We start from the raw sequence: 14479 nt of genomic DNA on the forward strand, positions 1-14479 counted from the left end.
CACATGTCCAAGTATTTGCCTTTACCGTGTAATTTTCACTTGTAACCACAGTGGTTGCTGTTCACAAAACTTACATAGTCTCACTTTAACAGCTGCTTTTCTGTTTTCATATTTTCCATCTCATCCAATTCATAATTTTAGTTAAGTTATTTCAAACACCTTCAAAACTTTTGCATGGCTGTTAAAGTTAATAAATCGCAATGTAATTTAGTGAACTTATCTGGTAAAATAAGATTCAAAGTGCAGAAATATGTGCTTTTTTTACAATGATAATAGTTCAAATGACTTTGTATGGTGTGTTCACGTCAAATGCGTAGCAAATTTTCACGTCAGTTTACTCGAACAGGGCTGCTAGAATATTTTTTGGAAGATTTTGCAACTGGTTGATACCCGGTGAACATGGAGGCTTCGTGCTCTGAACCAGTGTGAACAAAGGATGTTCACGGTTGCATTACTGCTTCACTCCTTCAGTTGTTTACTTTTCACAATAAAAGACCAACTTCAGTTACTAAGAGCATTTTGCCAAGAAGCAAACAAAGCTCAAGAAAGCTCACACAAATCACAAATATATTTTCAGAATATACCATGCAGCTCTATGACTTCAATCTTTATCCTCTATTTCTGATTCTCGGTAACAACAGCGCTGACAGGCTTTTGCGACAAAGTGTCAGGAGAAATTCTCACTAAAGTAGAAAAAATTTAAACTTGCATGGATATGCAAATAGCGCAGATTTTGTGTCATCCACGTTGCATCATTCACATCGCTCAATGCAAATGTGCTTCTTTGCATTGACGTATGTAGTTTTGCCACGTGAAATGCTTGCGTAGCATTTGGTGTGAACACAGTGTTAAACCTATTCTTAAAGACATATTACAAACTTTGCAGTTCTCTTCAGCTCTGCATAGTCTTGTAGCCTCTTGGGCTATTTTTTTATTTTCATGGTCCACAAGTTTTTCTCTCTTCAACTTATTTCCCTGCTCTAGCAGACATCCGTTTTTGGAGGAAAAGCTCTAATAAACCCACTGTACGCCACTTCCCAGCATTAGGAAGCAGGCGGAATAAATTAGCAGCTAGCATTTGACTTAATGAATGCTAATGTTGCTCTATAGCTGTTAGATGTATAAATATACAACTATTTGCTAACATATTTTCCATATCAATATGTCGGATGTTTACAGCTTGTTCCGCTCTCACCAGGTGGTCAAAAATCAAATATATGCAGCCTTAAAGTATCGACTACTGAAATGCAACTAGCTAAATTGTGTGTTTACTCTGCTTCTGGTGCAAAATATCCTCTGATACCTGTTTCTTTCTCTGTCCTGTTTATCCCCAGGATGTATGAAACCTCATGTACATGTGAAATTCTCCACAGAACTCCCCACGTACATAGTCTAAACTCTGGACTGGATTACCACTCCAGCCACGTCATGGATATTTTTTACCATTCGAGACACAATGGTTTTGAGCTTTATACCTGTGCATGTTGGACCCTGCTGACACATACTGTGCTCCGTTCAATCCAGAAGAAACTGTGTACAGGTTTTTAATTTTCCTTTCAACATAAGTACGTCCGATAAATTAAACATTTTAAAAATCTATTTTATTTATACAAATCATAATTCAGAGGGAGCGCCAGCATGAACTAGAGAGGGAAAAAAAATGAAATAAGCAACAATATTTTGGTTTTGCTTACATATCTGAGATTGGTTTGCTGTTCTATGAAGCTAACAGCAGTAGTGTATTATTTATTCATATGAATATACTTTTATGAAGTATGTTATTGAGGTGAATTACACATTTGTTTTGTAAATCATGAATGTCTATGTTATAAATTTGTGTATTTTAATAACAAATGTCATACTAAACAGAAATGCCGTTATAAAATATGAATAGGGTACTTAAAAGCTTTTGGTCCATCGTCTCTTGTAAAGCTGATTTATGGCACAATACACATTTTCTACTGAAATATTTCTTTTTTTTCTGATTTTAAGTTATTAACAAAAATACAGGGTTTGATTTTCTGGATTTAATTTAACATTTAGCTGTTAATCTAATGCTTCTGGTACTATTTATGATACATACCAGTTTGTAAAATGTTTTGTGCTTCAGAATACGAGATTACAGGATGGCTAAGGGGCTACAATGCACCGTCTGACTGCAAGTGATCCCCCAAATATAACTGTAACAACATCTAGGAAGAAAGAAAAGAATTCCAAAATGGTCCTCAGCCACACCCCTATCACAGCCAACATCCCCACTGGAGTACAATTTGTCAAAGCTCAGATTTAAGGCGGCAGTTGAAATGAGATACAGCTACTTTGTGGGAGAATCCAGAGAGCACGGCAGTGAGAAAGAGAGAGAGGTTAAGAGCGATGGAAGAGTGCTTTTCGAGGCTGTGACGCATTAAGAGCGTTCTATCAGACAGAATGAGAGGAAGTTGACTTCTTGAATACTTAATGTGGCCAGTCAAGCTCAAGGCTGGCTAAGGTTGGTGACACATTTAGGCTAATGTCCTGACCCGCTCTTCGAGTAGCACCCATCTTCATCCCAGCTCATTATATCGTGCTGTAGGAGCAAGAGAAGTAGAGCGCAGATGCTACCAGGCGACACGGATGGTTTGCTTGCTCAGAAGGCTGTCAAGCCCTGTGGTACTTTGTGTGCAGAATCTGACAGATGTAAATGCCTGATTGATGCCTTTCAAATCTTCAGAGACAACCTTTCCGGATTCGTTTTCCTCTCTTTTTACTTTGTGGAGATGTGGATATACAGAGGGTGTGTGCTTTTGTCAACTTTGGATAATCTTGTCTATAATTGTGCAGTTGCAGCTTGGCAGAAATGGCCTCATTAGATACACCTACGACTCAATCAGGAGAGAAGGTAACCATGAACCATGCAGAGGAGTGATGAGCAGCACACACTGGCTGCTTTGTGTAGTGTTGCATCATTTGGCATGGAAACCATATTTTTTATGTGCATTTTCAATTCATGCTAAAAAAAAAAAAATAAAGATGAAAAAAAAACCTGAGTGGAAACACCAAAAATTTTAAAACTTTTAAGTATCGCCAAATAAAAAGAAATTTTTTTAAACTTGGCTAGGTAGCAAAGATGGTCTACTGATGAAGGGTAAATGGGACTGAGTGCGATAGAAACAGATCCAACAAATAAAATGATAACATACGTCATTACATAGATTACTGCAAGCTCTTTTTGTTGTCTCTGGATGGCTTTTTAACATGTTAATGCACACAGGGCCGTTACCAGAACTCTTACAAAAGTACTTCACTTTAACATTAGTTGTATTATTTGGGTGGACACCCAAACACTGAAGATCAAGAAATACTGAACTTCTCCAGTCAAATAATACCTGCATTTGATTCTTTTTGTACCCAGATCTAGAACAGAACCACTATTTCTATGGTTTTCCCTGCAACCATCTTTACTTTAATGCAACATGTGAAACATTTATGACTGCAGCAGCTATGACCCGTACAGACTTTGGTATGGTGAAGTCATCTTTAAATGATAGTTTGCATTGATTGATTTTAGATAGGATGCAAGTGAATCACTTTAAAAAATGCTGTGGGATATCAGGGGAGATAGGATTGTCAAGTGTTGAAAAAATATGTAGCAGTCAAAAGTTGAAAAGTTAAATCCAAATGAGGGTATCCCTTGGCAGCTCTGTAGTGATTTGCTAAGAACAAGCTGCCAAAGAATAAATTTTGCAGTGGTACAGGAAGGTTGGTTTTTTTTGACCTGCTTTGGAAATGTATCAATCGAGACCGTCGTTATTCTGAGCTTTGGATTTGCTCCTTAGTTGGACACTTGCCATTGAGATGACAAGTATAATCTAAACTGGTATTATCATGCATCTTGAGTGATCGATCACAAATAGAAGGCATTAAATACAAGTATTGATGACCACCAAGAGGCATTTGAATCAGATTATTCAGACCACTTTCTGAGACCCATGTGACCACATATTTTTCCTAGTGTAAACGCTGATGCTTCCTAGCTAAGGTGGTGGCTGTCTTGGTAATGGCACACCAATGCTCTTTAACTTTTTAGGATGAGTTGGAGGAAGTTGCACGGCTGTCCATTGTTTTGCTTTGCGGAAGGATATGTCAAATTCTGCTGAATGTGATATCTCTGTACAGACACAGCCACTAATGTGGCTAGCATGCATGCTAGAGAGCCACTAGCAAAAGTATGGACATGATAACTGTGTGCGGGGCCCTTTGACCTTATCAGGGAAGTGATGTAAGCAGTAACAAAATCTGAACTCAAGTGGTCAGCTGGAGACTTAGGATAGGCGCAAGTGTTAACAGCAATGTGTCCGTTTGTGTTCAGATTATTGAACACATTTTAACACCAGGTATAAACTTGCTCTTTGACACATAGTAACATAAATTGTTGAAGTTGTAGTCTGCTTACAAGGTTGAATTACTAAGTTGTCCATCTGCATTTGCAAGTGTTGACTTCCCCCACAGTGATTATCAAACAGCTTCAAAGCCAGTGATACCTGATTGTTTCACTTGTAGCAGCTCTCCACCGTCACACAAACACTGCTTCAGACAGAAGCAGTCATGGGATAGAAGGATGAGTGTGTCGTTCAGAGGAGTGAGTGTGATAACATCGCTGGTTTTCTGGTCTGATGATGTGCATCAGTGGTAGGAAGTCATGTGGTTGCATATCCTTGCGGTGAAGACATAAAAAGCCTGAAGCTTGAGGGCATATTTGTGATGAGCATGTAAGTTAGATACAGAGGTCTGTGTGTCAGGGTATTTTCTCACGTTGTCCCCACCGGTGCACATTAGTTTATTTTAAGGTTGATGTGTTGCTGTGCACTGTTTCTCCTCTTCAAGTTTCTGTTGCTTGTCAAAGTTATGTTGAAGATAATAGGGAGACTTTTGCCCATGATTTTCATCATTTTCTCCCTTGAGTTTTAAGTTGATTTTTTTGTAGTTGATGTTAAAATATTCTGCTTGGACACTGTCACTGGTGTCACTATAATGATGCTGGGAGCACCCTTAGGTGTCTACTTGCACCAAGCTTTTAACCAACTGCAATGTGAACCCATCTGCATCATTATTAGACATTTAGAGAAATGTACACAGTATAAAGAATGTGTAATTTAGCTTTGGGAGGGCCGGGCAGTAGGGGGATGGGCCTAACAAGAACAGGACTTTTACCCAGGAGACTGGTGTTTGTGTCCTGTGTGAAACTAAAATTCACGTTGGGTTACTCTGTCAATCGTTAGTCAAGTGAGTCTACTGACATGACCACAGAGTTTTGTTAACTATACCTACATGCCGACTTCCTTAGTCAAATGAGTCAACTGATGTGACTTACTGTTGACCCTTTGGAATGAAGTTGAATGAAGTTGGAATGAAATCACGTTGGTAGTTGAGTCGAGTAAAAAACTTCTTTGTGCGTTAAGAAGGGAATCAAAACAAGCATGATTAGTTGTTGGTTGAAGTTTCTCAGCTTCTTTATGTTGCGCCACCAAGCACCATTTTAGAGTTTGAGTGGTGATGGACAATGTCACAAGCATCCTGTCGAGTCTCAAGTATTTGAGTCCATCCGTGTGAATGGGGCATGATATGTCGAGATACAGCCAGGGTGTGTTCCCCTCAGCTCGAATGATTCACATTCATTTGATGAGGTGTGATAAATCAGTTCATATTTCAAAGCTGCATGCTACGATGATTTGGTAACAACTCTGCGTCCATCTTCATTTCCATTGTAGCTGCGTGTGCTCCATTTGAGGCTGCAGGACAGAATTTGCACTCATTTTGAGGTGAATTATCTTGTTGTTCTATTGCATGGTGTATAAGGGTACTTCTACAAACTGGTGGTTGGATTTTTGTAAATCAGCAACATCAATGAAATATCTAGGAATGTAGCAATACAATAATAATTGGGATTTTTCTATGCCTAGGGAATGAGGGATTTCTTTTCAAGTTTTGCAAAGTAGGGATGTAAAGTTGTATACTGAGAGGATTAATTCACATTTCTGATTTAGAAAACGGGATCTGGCTCTGATTTGAACAGCTTGAGGGAGAGACATTAGCCTGTAACCCCAGAGACAGAGGAGTACCTATTCTAACTTAACCCAAGGAAAAGGAAATTACTCTGGCCGGACAAGATCAAGAGGTCTGTCACCATAAAAGCACCTTCTGTCTTTGGGTTTCACTGAGAGGAGGACAGGTCAAGCAGACAGGAAGTCCTGCTAACACGAGTGATCTCTGGCCTTCTGGTTAGGATGTGCTGTGATGTGACAGTGCTGAGAGTGTGGGGAACTGCATCAAGTTGTAGACTAACTTTGAGCTATTCTTTCTTCCTCTCTCTCCCTCTCTCTATCTCTATCCTCCCCGCAGAATTAGCAAGATTATTATTTTTGTAGAGAAATATTAATAACAATAAAAAAAAGAGTTTTATTACTGTACAGCTTTTGTATAAGAACAGACGGTAAGGTGTTACAGTGTTTTTGTTTGACCTCAACTGTGCTGTGTGTAATTGTTTTATGCATTTATAATCATATTTATTAAATGGAAAGAAGTCTGTTAACTGTGCTCTCATTTTCTTACAATATTTGTAAAGAAATACTATGTATTTGCGGAAGTAATATTCAACCTATAAAGAAAACAAAACAAGCATGTGTTGGTATTTTCTTCTACACAACATGTATTTTGAAAGTGTTGATATACAACATATACAACAGTTCTTTTTTGACGTTTACTAACGTGTAACAAAATAAGCTCATATGTCCCCTTATTTTTTGTGTTTTCAGTCTCATATTACTGTCCCCCCTCAGAGACTGAGTTGGTTCAAGAAATCAATGAGATGTGACTAAAATTCTAGAAAAAACAATACCTCAGTCGACCTCAGGGCTTTGTTGTTTCACATTTCCGTAATACTTAAAAAAAATCAACACGGTACTAAGAAGCCTTTTCTGTCACAACTCCAGAAGACTTTCTAGTTTGTACCTAAACATTGTGTCTGCCTAGAAGAATCAAGTAGCAACCTTTGTTTGTAATACAACTACAGGGAACTTTGCAGTAAAGTTTCCATGAAATCTTGTATGTTGATGATCACTGTAAATTGCCACTTTTACTGACTAGATAAAAAAATAAGAGAGACAGAAGAACACAGCAACAAAGGTAAAGAGCTGTCGACCCAACACCCGTGTGCCAAACTATCCGCAGAGGTCTTCTCTCCAAAAAAACATGGTAATTTAAACCAGTAAAAATACTGAATAAAGCAGTTTTACATTGAAAAAAAAAAGGTTTTGCAACACTCTTGTAGAAGAGGGCCTGCTAACTGCAGTTGTCAAAGTGAAAATATGAGCCTGTGTTGGTGTTTCCCCGCTGAACTACTGTAGAAACATGACGGTGCAAATGGTGATCTCTGTAGGACCCGCTCCCCATGTAGCTACAAACGGCTCATTCTTAGGTGAAAAATACACAATTTTTATTTTCAGGTGATTATACTCTAAAGAAATTAAGTATACTTATATTCCATTTCTGCCAGTATATCCCCTGAAATTCTACATACTGGACCTTTAAGCAAGCTGTGGCTTTTTCTTACTTTAATTAATTAATTTGACCGCACTCTGCCATAAATGCTATAAAACTATAAAATGCTGTCCCGCAAATTGAATGTATTTTTAGTCCTTCAGTATCAATGCTCTTTGAACTTTACAATTATCCAGATATCAAATACTGCTCTTTGTGTCCATCTAGTGGTTAAAAAAAACACCACTGTCCCAGCTTTTATTTTGAAAGTAGAAGGATGACCCTTCACTTCCAACCGGTGACACTCATCAGCCATCAGCTTGAGTTTGAGCTCAGGGTATTCAGACTACAAAAAGTGAGTGTGAGCAGTGTCGATCATTACGATTGTAAGAACCTTTGTAGCTGGGTCAGCTGTAGTTACACAATTTATCTTGCTGCTCTAATCAGCTTCTGTCCTCCGTCAAACACAAATCTAATTCTGCTCTCACAAATCTGTGCCTCTGCACTCTCAAAGGTCGACGTGCAGACTGAGTAGCGCTTAAATTTGTTTTGCGTGCTCTCAAATCCTTTGTCGTCAATAGCTTTTAGCGACCCACAGCCTTTGCGTGAGTAACGAATATTTTACTCTGGCCAACTCTCAATCAATAGCAGTGCTTAACTGTTTATCTTGAAAAATTTGATCGGTGGGAAAAAAAAACTAGTCTTTATATTGAATCTAGTCCTAATTACTTTTAGGCAATAGCACTGGACACTGTAAAAGAACAAAATCTCAGGAAGTTTGAATGTTGGCACAAAGCACTCAAGCACTTTTTATAGCTATTCTAGTATTTTTCTCTAAATTATTCATAGGCAACTTACTTGGGAGAAGCTTAAGCAACGTAACAGTAATTTGACTAAAAAAAAAAGTTCTGCTCTCGATCGCTCCTCTGCTGAGGGTAGTTTAGACCAGTTTGTAGAGCAGAAAGGATACCCTCATAAATAGGGATGAGGATGAGCTGGAGTCATTAATGATGAAGATGTTAATTTCAGCATGGATCTAACCTTAACAAGTTTCAGTGCAGAATATAATGATGCTGAAGTGAGCGATAGTGCATAAAGGATAGGAGTAATTACAGCTGGCTCTTTTATACTTATTTATGTGCTTCCTAAAATAGCTGTGGCTGGAACAGCAGTGGTGATAATGATGATGGCCACAGCGATGGCAAAACCAACACAGACTGATTCTTTGACTGATTCATATCGACGCTGCCAGTGTACAGTACATATCTCAGCCGAGGCTTTCAGGGAACATATATAATCTGAATAACGACGGTGATGAGCGTGTTACTCATGGGAACAAGTCATCATCGTTCACATGATGCACATATCCGAAGGCGTCTGTTGTCCTTAACAAAAGAGGGGCCACAGGCCAGTGTCATTACTGATGTGAACTGATGCTACTGCAGCTGACGGGAGTCAGACAGGGTGGTCTGGATTGGAGCGGGGAGAGGGGGAGGAGGTTGACGGACTCTTTAATCGTTTTTAGCAAGAAGATGCTCGGGCGCCCAGGGGAGAGAGAAGATTACCAAGAGATCAATACAGAAACAGGGCTGGCTCTGCTGACATCTCAAGGTAGTGCACTACAGTGCCCCCGTGGGACATAGCTGCCAATACAGGCTGGTATTACTGTGGATTTAGTGTGAAGGAGACTCAGAAAGAGTCGAGGAGAGGCTTTTGGTAGAAGTAAATAGCAGGAGGATTACATGAAATGCTACAGTGTTAACAAGGGTGAGAGCTCGACTATGCCTTAGTTACAGCTGCGCCAGGCGGGAGTTTTGGGGGGAAGAAAAACATCACAAGTTGGTGCAACAGAAAAGAAATGTGAATAACTGAGATATGGTCACATTCCATCAAATCCTCTTAGTGCTCAAGAAGTAAGGAGGTAACTGTAGAGCAGATAAAATTAACCAAAAAGCACACTGTTACCTCATCGCAGCCTGGTCACCAAAAGAAAATGTTGGCATGTACATTTCAGCAAACTAGAGATAAATTGCATTTTGTCGTTGTCGGGTGCAAACCTCGTATCTCCACATTTCACTATTTTTGTTTTCTTCATAAATTAATTCTATTGGTCTCTCTACATCTATCAGTGGTTTGTACCATTTTTCAACCAATTCCTAAAAATAGCAATTTGGTAGATTTAGGAGATTTCACATGTATCACATCAGTATTTCTAAAGTGATGTACAATATGAGCTCACTGTCATTGGGAGGTGAAGGGGAAGGTGGATAATGTGACACCTGTGTGAAACACCTACCAAGTTGGAGACCACTGTTCAAAACTAACGATCAACAAACCAGGTGTAGCAACCATATGCTTTGTTTCTACCTGGGATTATGCCACAAAAAAGTAGTGTTTTTTGGGTTTTTTTAACTGACAAATAGTTGCATTTACAGAGAGGATTGTACCAAGGGTATTTTTAGCCAAAACTTTATTTTTTCCTAATCATAACCAAGTCTTTTTGTGTCTAAATCTTGCAAGTGAAGGTATTTGCTGCATAAAAATTGAAAAGTTGCAACATGTCTGTGATTTGCAGAAATGTACAATGCCATCATTTAGTTTGACAATATGGAGAGTGGCGCTGGGTGGTGCAATATAAGCAAAAAAAAGAATGATGACACATGTTAGATTATGAAAAATGGACTCAACTCACTGCCTGCAGCTGATGAACACAGGTTCTGAGTGGATTACAGGTTGCACTTGAATGGTTGGTGATTATCTGGCCTGAAAGTATGAGAATAATAATAGGAAAAAATATTGCCTGTGTCTTCCTGTGTACACTGATTTCTCTCTCCTTCTAACATGTTTAACATCAATCAATGCAAAATATCGGCATGCTATTCTGTGGAAGAGCACCGCATTTATCAAAGAAAATAATGGAAAAGATTTATGAATTAGACGTAACTAACCATGAATCAGAATCCTGTAATTTTGAGAATAGAGCTATGAGAATAATGAACTTGTAAAAAGTTATGATGGTTAGATCCATATTTTAAATGAGTTAATGTCACATAGTTATGGGACAAAAACCTCATAATTATTTTAAATATGAGATTCATATCTCATAATTGTCAGATGGTAATTAACAGATACATTTCAAATTGTAAACCGATTAGAGCAACGTAGAAAACAGGCTGGAAGTTAGTTAACAGTATAAATTTAGCCTGATTGAGTCAAAGCAGTATAAACTTTCAGGTAAAAGGTCCGGTACAATTTTGTCCAATTATTTCAGTCTTTTTTTCTCTTTTTTTGTGGTCAACTGAAAATCTGTCATGCACATGAGAGCAGCTGAATGATTGTACCTGGACATTACCTGAGTAGCTCATCATTATGGAGAATCAGACTGCAGAAAGACAAAAGGCATCCATGAGTTTGCTTCAGTCTGGATAAGTTGGGGGAAAAAAACACAACTGCACAAAACGATGAACCATTATTTTGACCTGTACACCATAAGTGTTCTCTACTGCATGCATCTGTGCGCCTGAACTGCCTGTCTCATTTCAATGGCATTAAAACTGTGCTAAAAGTGATTTTAAGGCTAGAAGTGGAAAATATTCATTGTTTCTGACTACTCCGTCCTTGCTGGAAGAGGTGTACCACCTTTTATGTAGATCAGTATCACACCAGGGTCAAGTAATTCTTCCCGTTTATTTTAAAATGCCCAAAGTAGTTACTATATAGTTAGACTCTGCCACGAGACTACCACAGTGAATGCCAAGTGGTGTATTTCTCCCTTCACTTCAAATAATACTGGTTGAGCTGTCTAAATGTAGCAACCTCCACTCTTTTAGTAACCTGTTAGTTGAAAGAGAGTCTCATGAAATTGATTATGTTCAGTTTTTCCTGCAGAAATCAAAGGGTTTGTCCATGAGCCACAGTTAGAGCTGCTGAAATATCTTTAACCTGAATATTCTGCTGATTGATCATGGTGGTTGTCTTCAGCTTATAATGAGTGCTGCCGGTTTCATTTCCCAATACATCGCTCAGGCTACCACTGATAATGTCGGATTCAATGGCCCATGACGTCATGTTCAAAGCTGAGCTTAATGACGAGGACATGAGCACTGCAGGAACCAAACCTAATTGCTTGAAGAAGAAAAACTGTGCAGGAGGAGTGTGCTACTTGAGCTCAAGGTTGTGTGAGTGTCTTCATTATGTGCCGTGTGTGGGTGGCATGTTTGTGTCTGCCTGCATGTATCTGTGTGTTGACACGATCTGACAGTCTGTGGCATTTGCTCAAGCAAGTATTTGCCTGTAATCTACTGCATTTGTAATACTTTTCATGCAGTAGCCTTATTTGGGGGACACAAACATGACTTCAAATAAATGCTGCAGTGAGTGATGTAGAAAAAGAATTGCACTCTCGGTCAATCTTCATGTTGACGAAAAAATAAATAAACTCAGTAAGCCACAGTTGATCTTAAATGAATATATAAGTTTATTGACAACATAAATCAGATTCGAGAAGCTCTTGGTACAACACAAAGATGGACAAAGACATAACAAAAACAGAAAAATTATTCGTCCTCACACAGTGAATTTCACGTCATGCACCTGTGTCTACCATTGCAGTGTAAACATCTACAAGGTGTTGCTCTTGCAGTATCTTAACATTCAGACACCCTGCAGTCAGTGAAGGACTCTAAGTTCCTCAACAATATCAAAACCATTAACATGTGTGAATCATACATCTTCATACAATTATTCATGATTACATTTAAAAACTTTCATATGTAGTCGTTTTCTGCACAGCTTAACATATAACGTTGAGGGCTGCTGAAGCTGTTTAAATGGAGTCTAATCTGTCATCCAGCAGCAGCAACCAACTGTCAGCCTAAAGGACAAAAGCCATGGTAGCTTTTCTATTGGACAAATAATTGCTTACATGGACAGTAATGTTCACAATATGATTTTATGTAAGACTGAACAAGATTCAAGAGTTTTCTGTTTTGTCAATCTCCCCTTATCTGTTTGTGTTTGTATTGGACATGTGGTCACAGTGACATAAATGCTGCTCTCGCCGCTCAAATTTAGTGGTGGATTCAGAGTATCTGTCGCCTATTTTACCCGTAAAATGGTTTGCAGACTCCACCTACTTGGAGGCGTGCACCGGCGTGAAAATGGTGCGGACCCACTTACTTGCTACCTGGCTGCTGTATGTGTAAATAAGCCACTTTTGGTTAAATGTTTTCCACATTAACTTTATAAAATGACAGTGGTGAATATTTCCAAGGTTCACAGGTGACACGTCCCCTCAATAATCAGAACATGTGCATTTCCATCCACCCCAATAAAAACAAGAAAGTGGACTTTTATTTTTAACAGCATTAAATAAATTTACACCATAAATTGATGCAGAAAAATTCACAAGGATGCAGGAAATTAAGTGTTTGATGCTTAAAACTTCCAGCCTCCCTCACAAAAGTTCAAATGAAACCTAAACCCTTATAAGTTTTAAAATGTGTTTATAATTTTTTCCACTGCTGCAAAGTGACTGAAAATAAATACATTAATGCTGTATCAAGTTAAAACCTCCAGGAAATTAATATAAAGCAGACAGTTTGACACTTTTATGTTTTATGCTGTTCTTTTTTGTGATTTTAATGCATTATTGAAAGCAACTTGCATTGATGTACATGAAAGGTGTTCTGCTAATAAACTTGCACTGCCTTGCTCGTCTAGCCTGGTTCTCATCCCGATGGATTGCAGCTCCACCCGCTTATGAGAGCTGTGAAGTGACTAATGGAAAACTTTAGGATGAAGCTTCCTAACTGTATCTCCAAAAAACCTGCTGATGCCTCCCAGCCCCATACATTTCTGAGCAAAAAGTGCCACCTGTGAATAATCACATGTGGAAACCAGGCTAATGCATATATGAATTTCCTCACATTGGTGTCACTTATCAAAACTGACACACTCACATCCATACACAGTATCTCTGGGCAGATCCCCGGCCCACCTGGTGTTTACATGTCTTTGAACTGTTGGGAGAAGTCAGAGCAGTTGGAGGAATCCTATCCAGACTTGTGGAAGACATTATTTATTTAGTTATTTTGTAATGCTACCTGTTTCTCATTATGTACACATTTCACATTGACAGCCAGTTCCACTGGGATTCTCCTGTTACTCATTCTGCTGCTGGTTTGCACATCCTGCCAATACTCTGGAATCCATAGTTTCCTTTTCGTTTCCTTTCAAATGTGTTTGTATTGGCAGTTGTGTGACAGTGTGATTTTTCCACTACAGTAACGCCTGTATTTGGTGTTGCATTTGATGATGCATTGAATTTTTTTCATGTTGACCACCTTCCCCTTAAGGGAAAATTAGTTTTACTTCATCCAGTCTAATGCAACATGAAAACGTGTTTGTAAGGACTTCAGTTTCCAAAAACAATGCACAGTTTATACTGTAAAAACCTGACCGCTGGTCTGTTTTCAACAGCTAACTGTCTTATCAAAGGTTTTATCAGCATATATAGGAAACAGTGACACAATTTTGCAGTGCAGCAATGCTAAAATATGTTAGAAATGTGTAAACAGTGTCAACCCTGCTGTCCACAAGAGAGCAAAAATTCAATTAAACCTGTGTTAATTTTCAAGTTTTTTTTTAAATTGCTTGGGGGCAGCACACCAAACTGTAAACATGCTGAACACACTGTATAATCATTTTAGCCAGACGTTGTCTATTCACACATTCAGCAGACACAGAGCAACATTAGCATTCATTTGGAGTCATGTTTCTGGCCACCTGGTGAATGTAATTCCAATATTTACACTCTTTTTATCTGGCTCTTTAGCTGCTAAATGTTCCACTGTGCTCACCAGCTGGTTACTAACTTTATCTTACTGCAGTTTGGTACTGGGCATGTTGTGTATGTTGGGTTTATCAAAGCTTTTTCACCCAAAACAACAAGGCTGATGAGTCA

The 14479-nt window shown here is 38.7% G+C and overlaps 1 protein-coding gene across 5 annotated transcripts in view; it reads left to right on the forward strand.

Annotated features, from left to right (window-relative positions):
• The window catches only part of sorcs1 (sortilin-related VPS10 domain containing receptor 1), a 185944-nt gene extending 179289 nt beyond the window's left edge, over window positions 1–6655 (forward strand). For all 5 annotated transcript variants that reach the window (XR_015776289.1, XR_015776288.1, XM_088075992.1 and 2 more), the window contains one exon: window positions 1335–6655. Coding sequence is in view for 2 of the 5 variants with exons in the window: in XM_042484952.2 (XP_042340886.1) it covers window positions 1335–1396 (62 nt within the window). In the remaining 3 variants the exon portion in view is untranslated. The remainder of the gene's footprint in view (window positions 1–1334) is intronic.
• Window positions 6656–14479: the final 7824 nt, after the last annotated feature.

Source organism: Plectropomus leopardus, chromosome 3 (assembly GCF_026936395.1).
Source record: "Plectropomus leopardus strain MGB_pleo_1.0 chromosome 3, ASM2693639v1, whole genome shotgun sequence".
NCBI classification, from domain to species: domain Eukaryota; kingdom Metazoa; phylum Chordata; class Actinopteri; order Perciformes; family Serranidae; genus Plectropomus; species Plectropomus leopardus.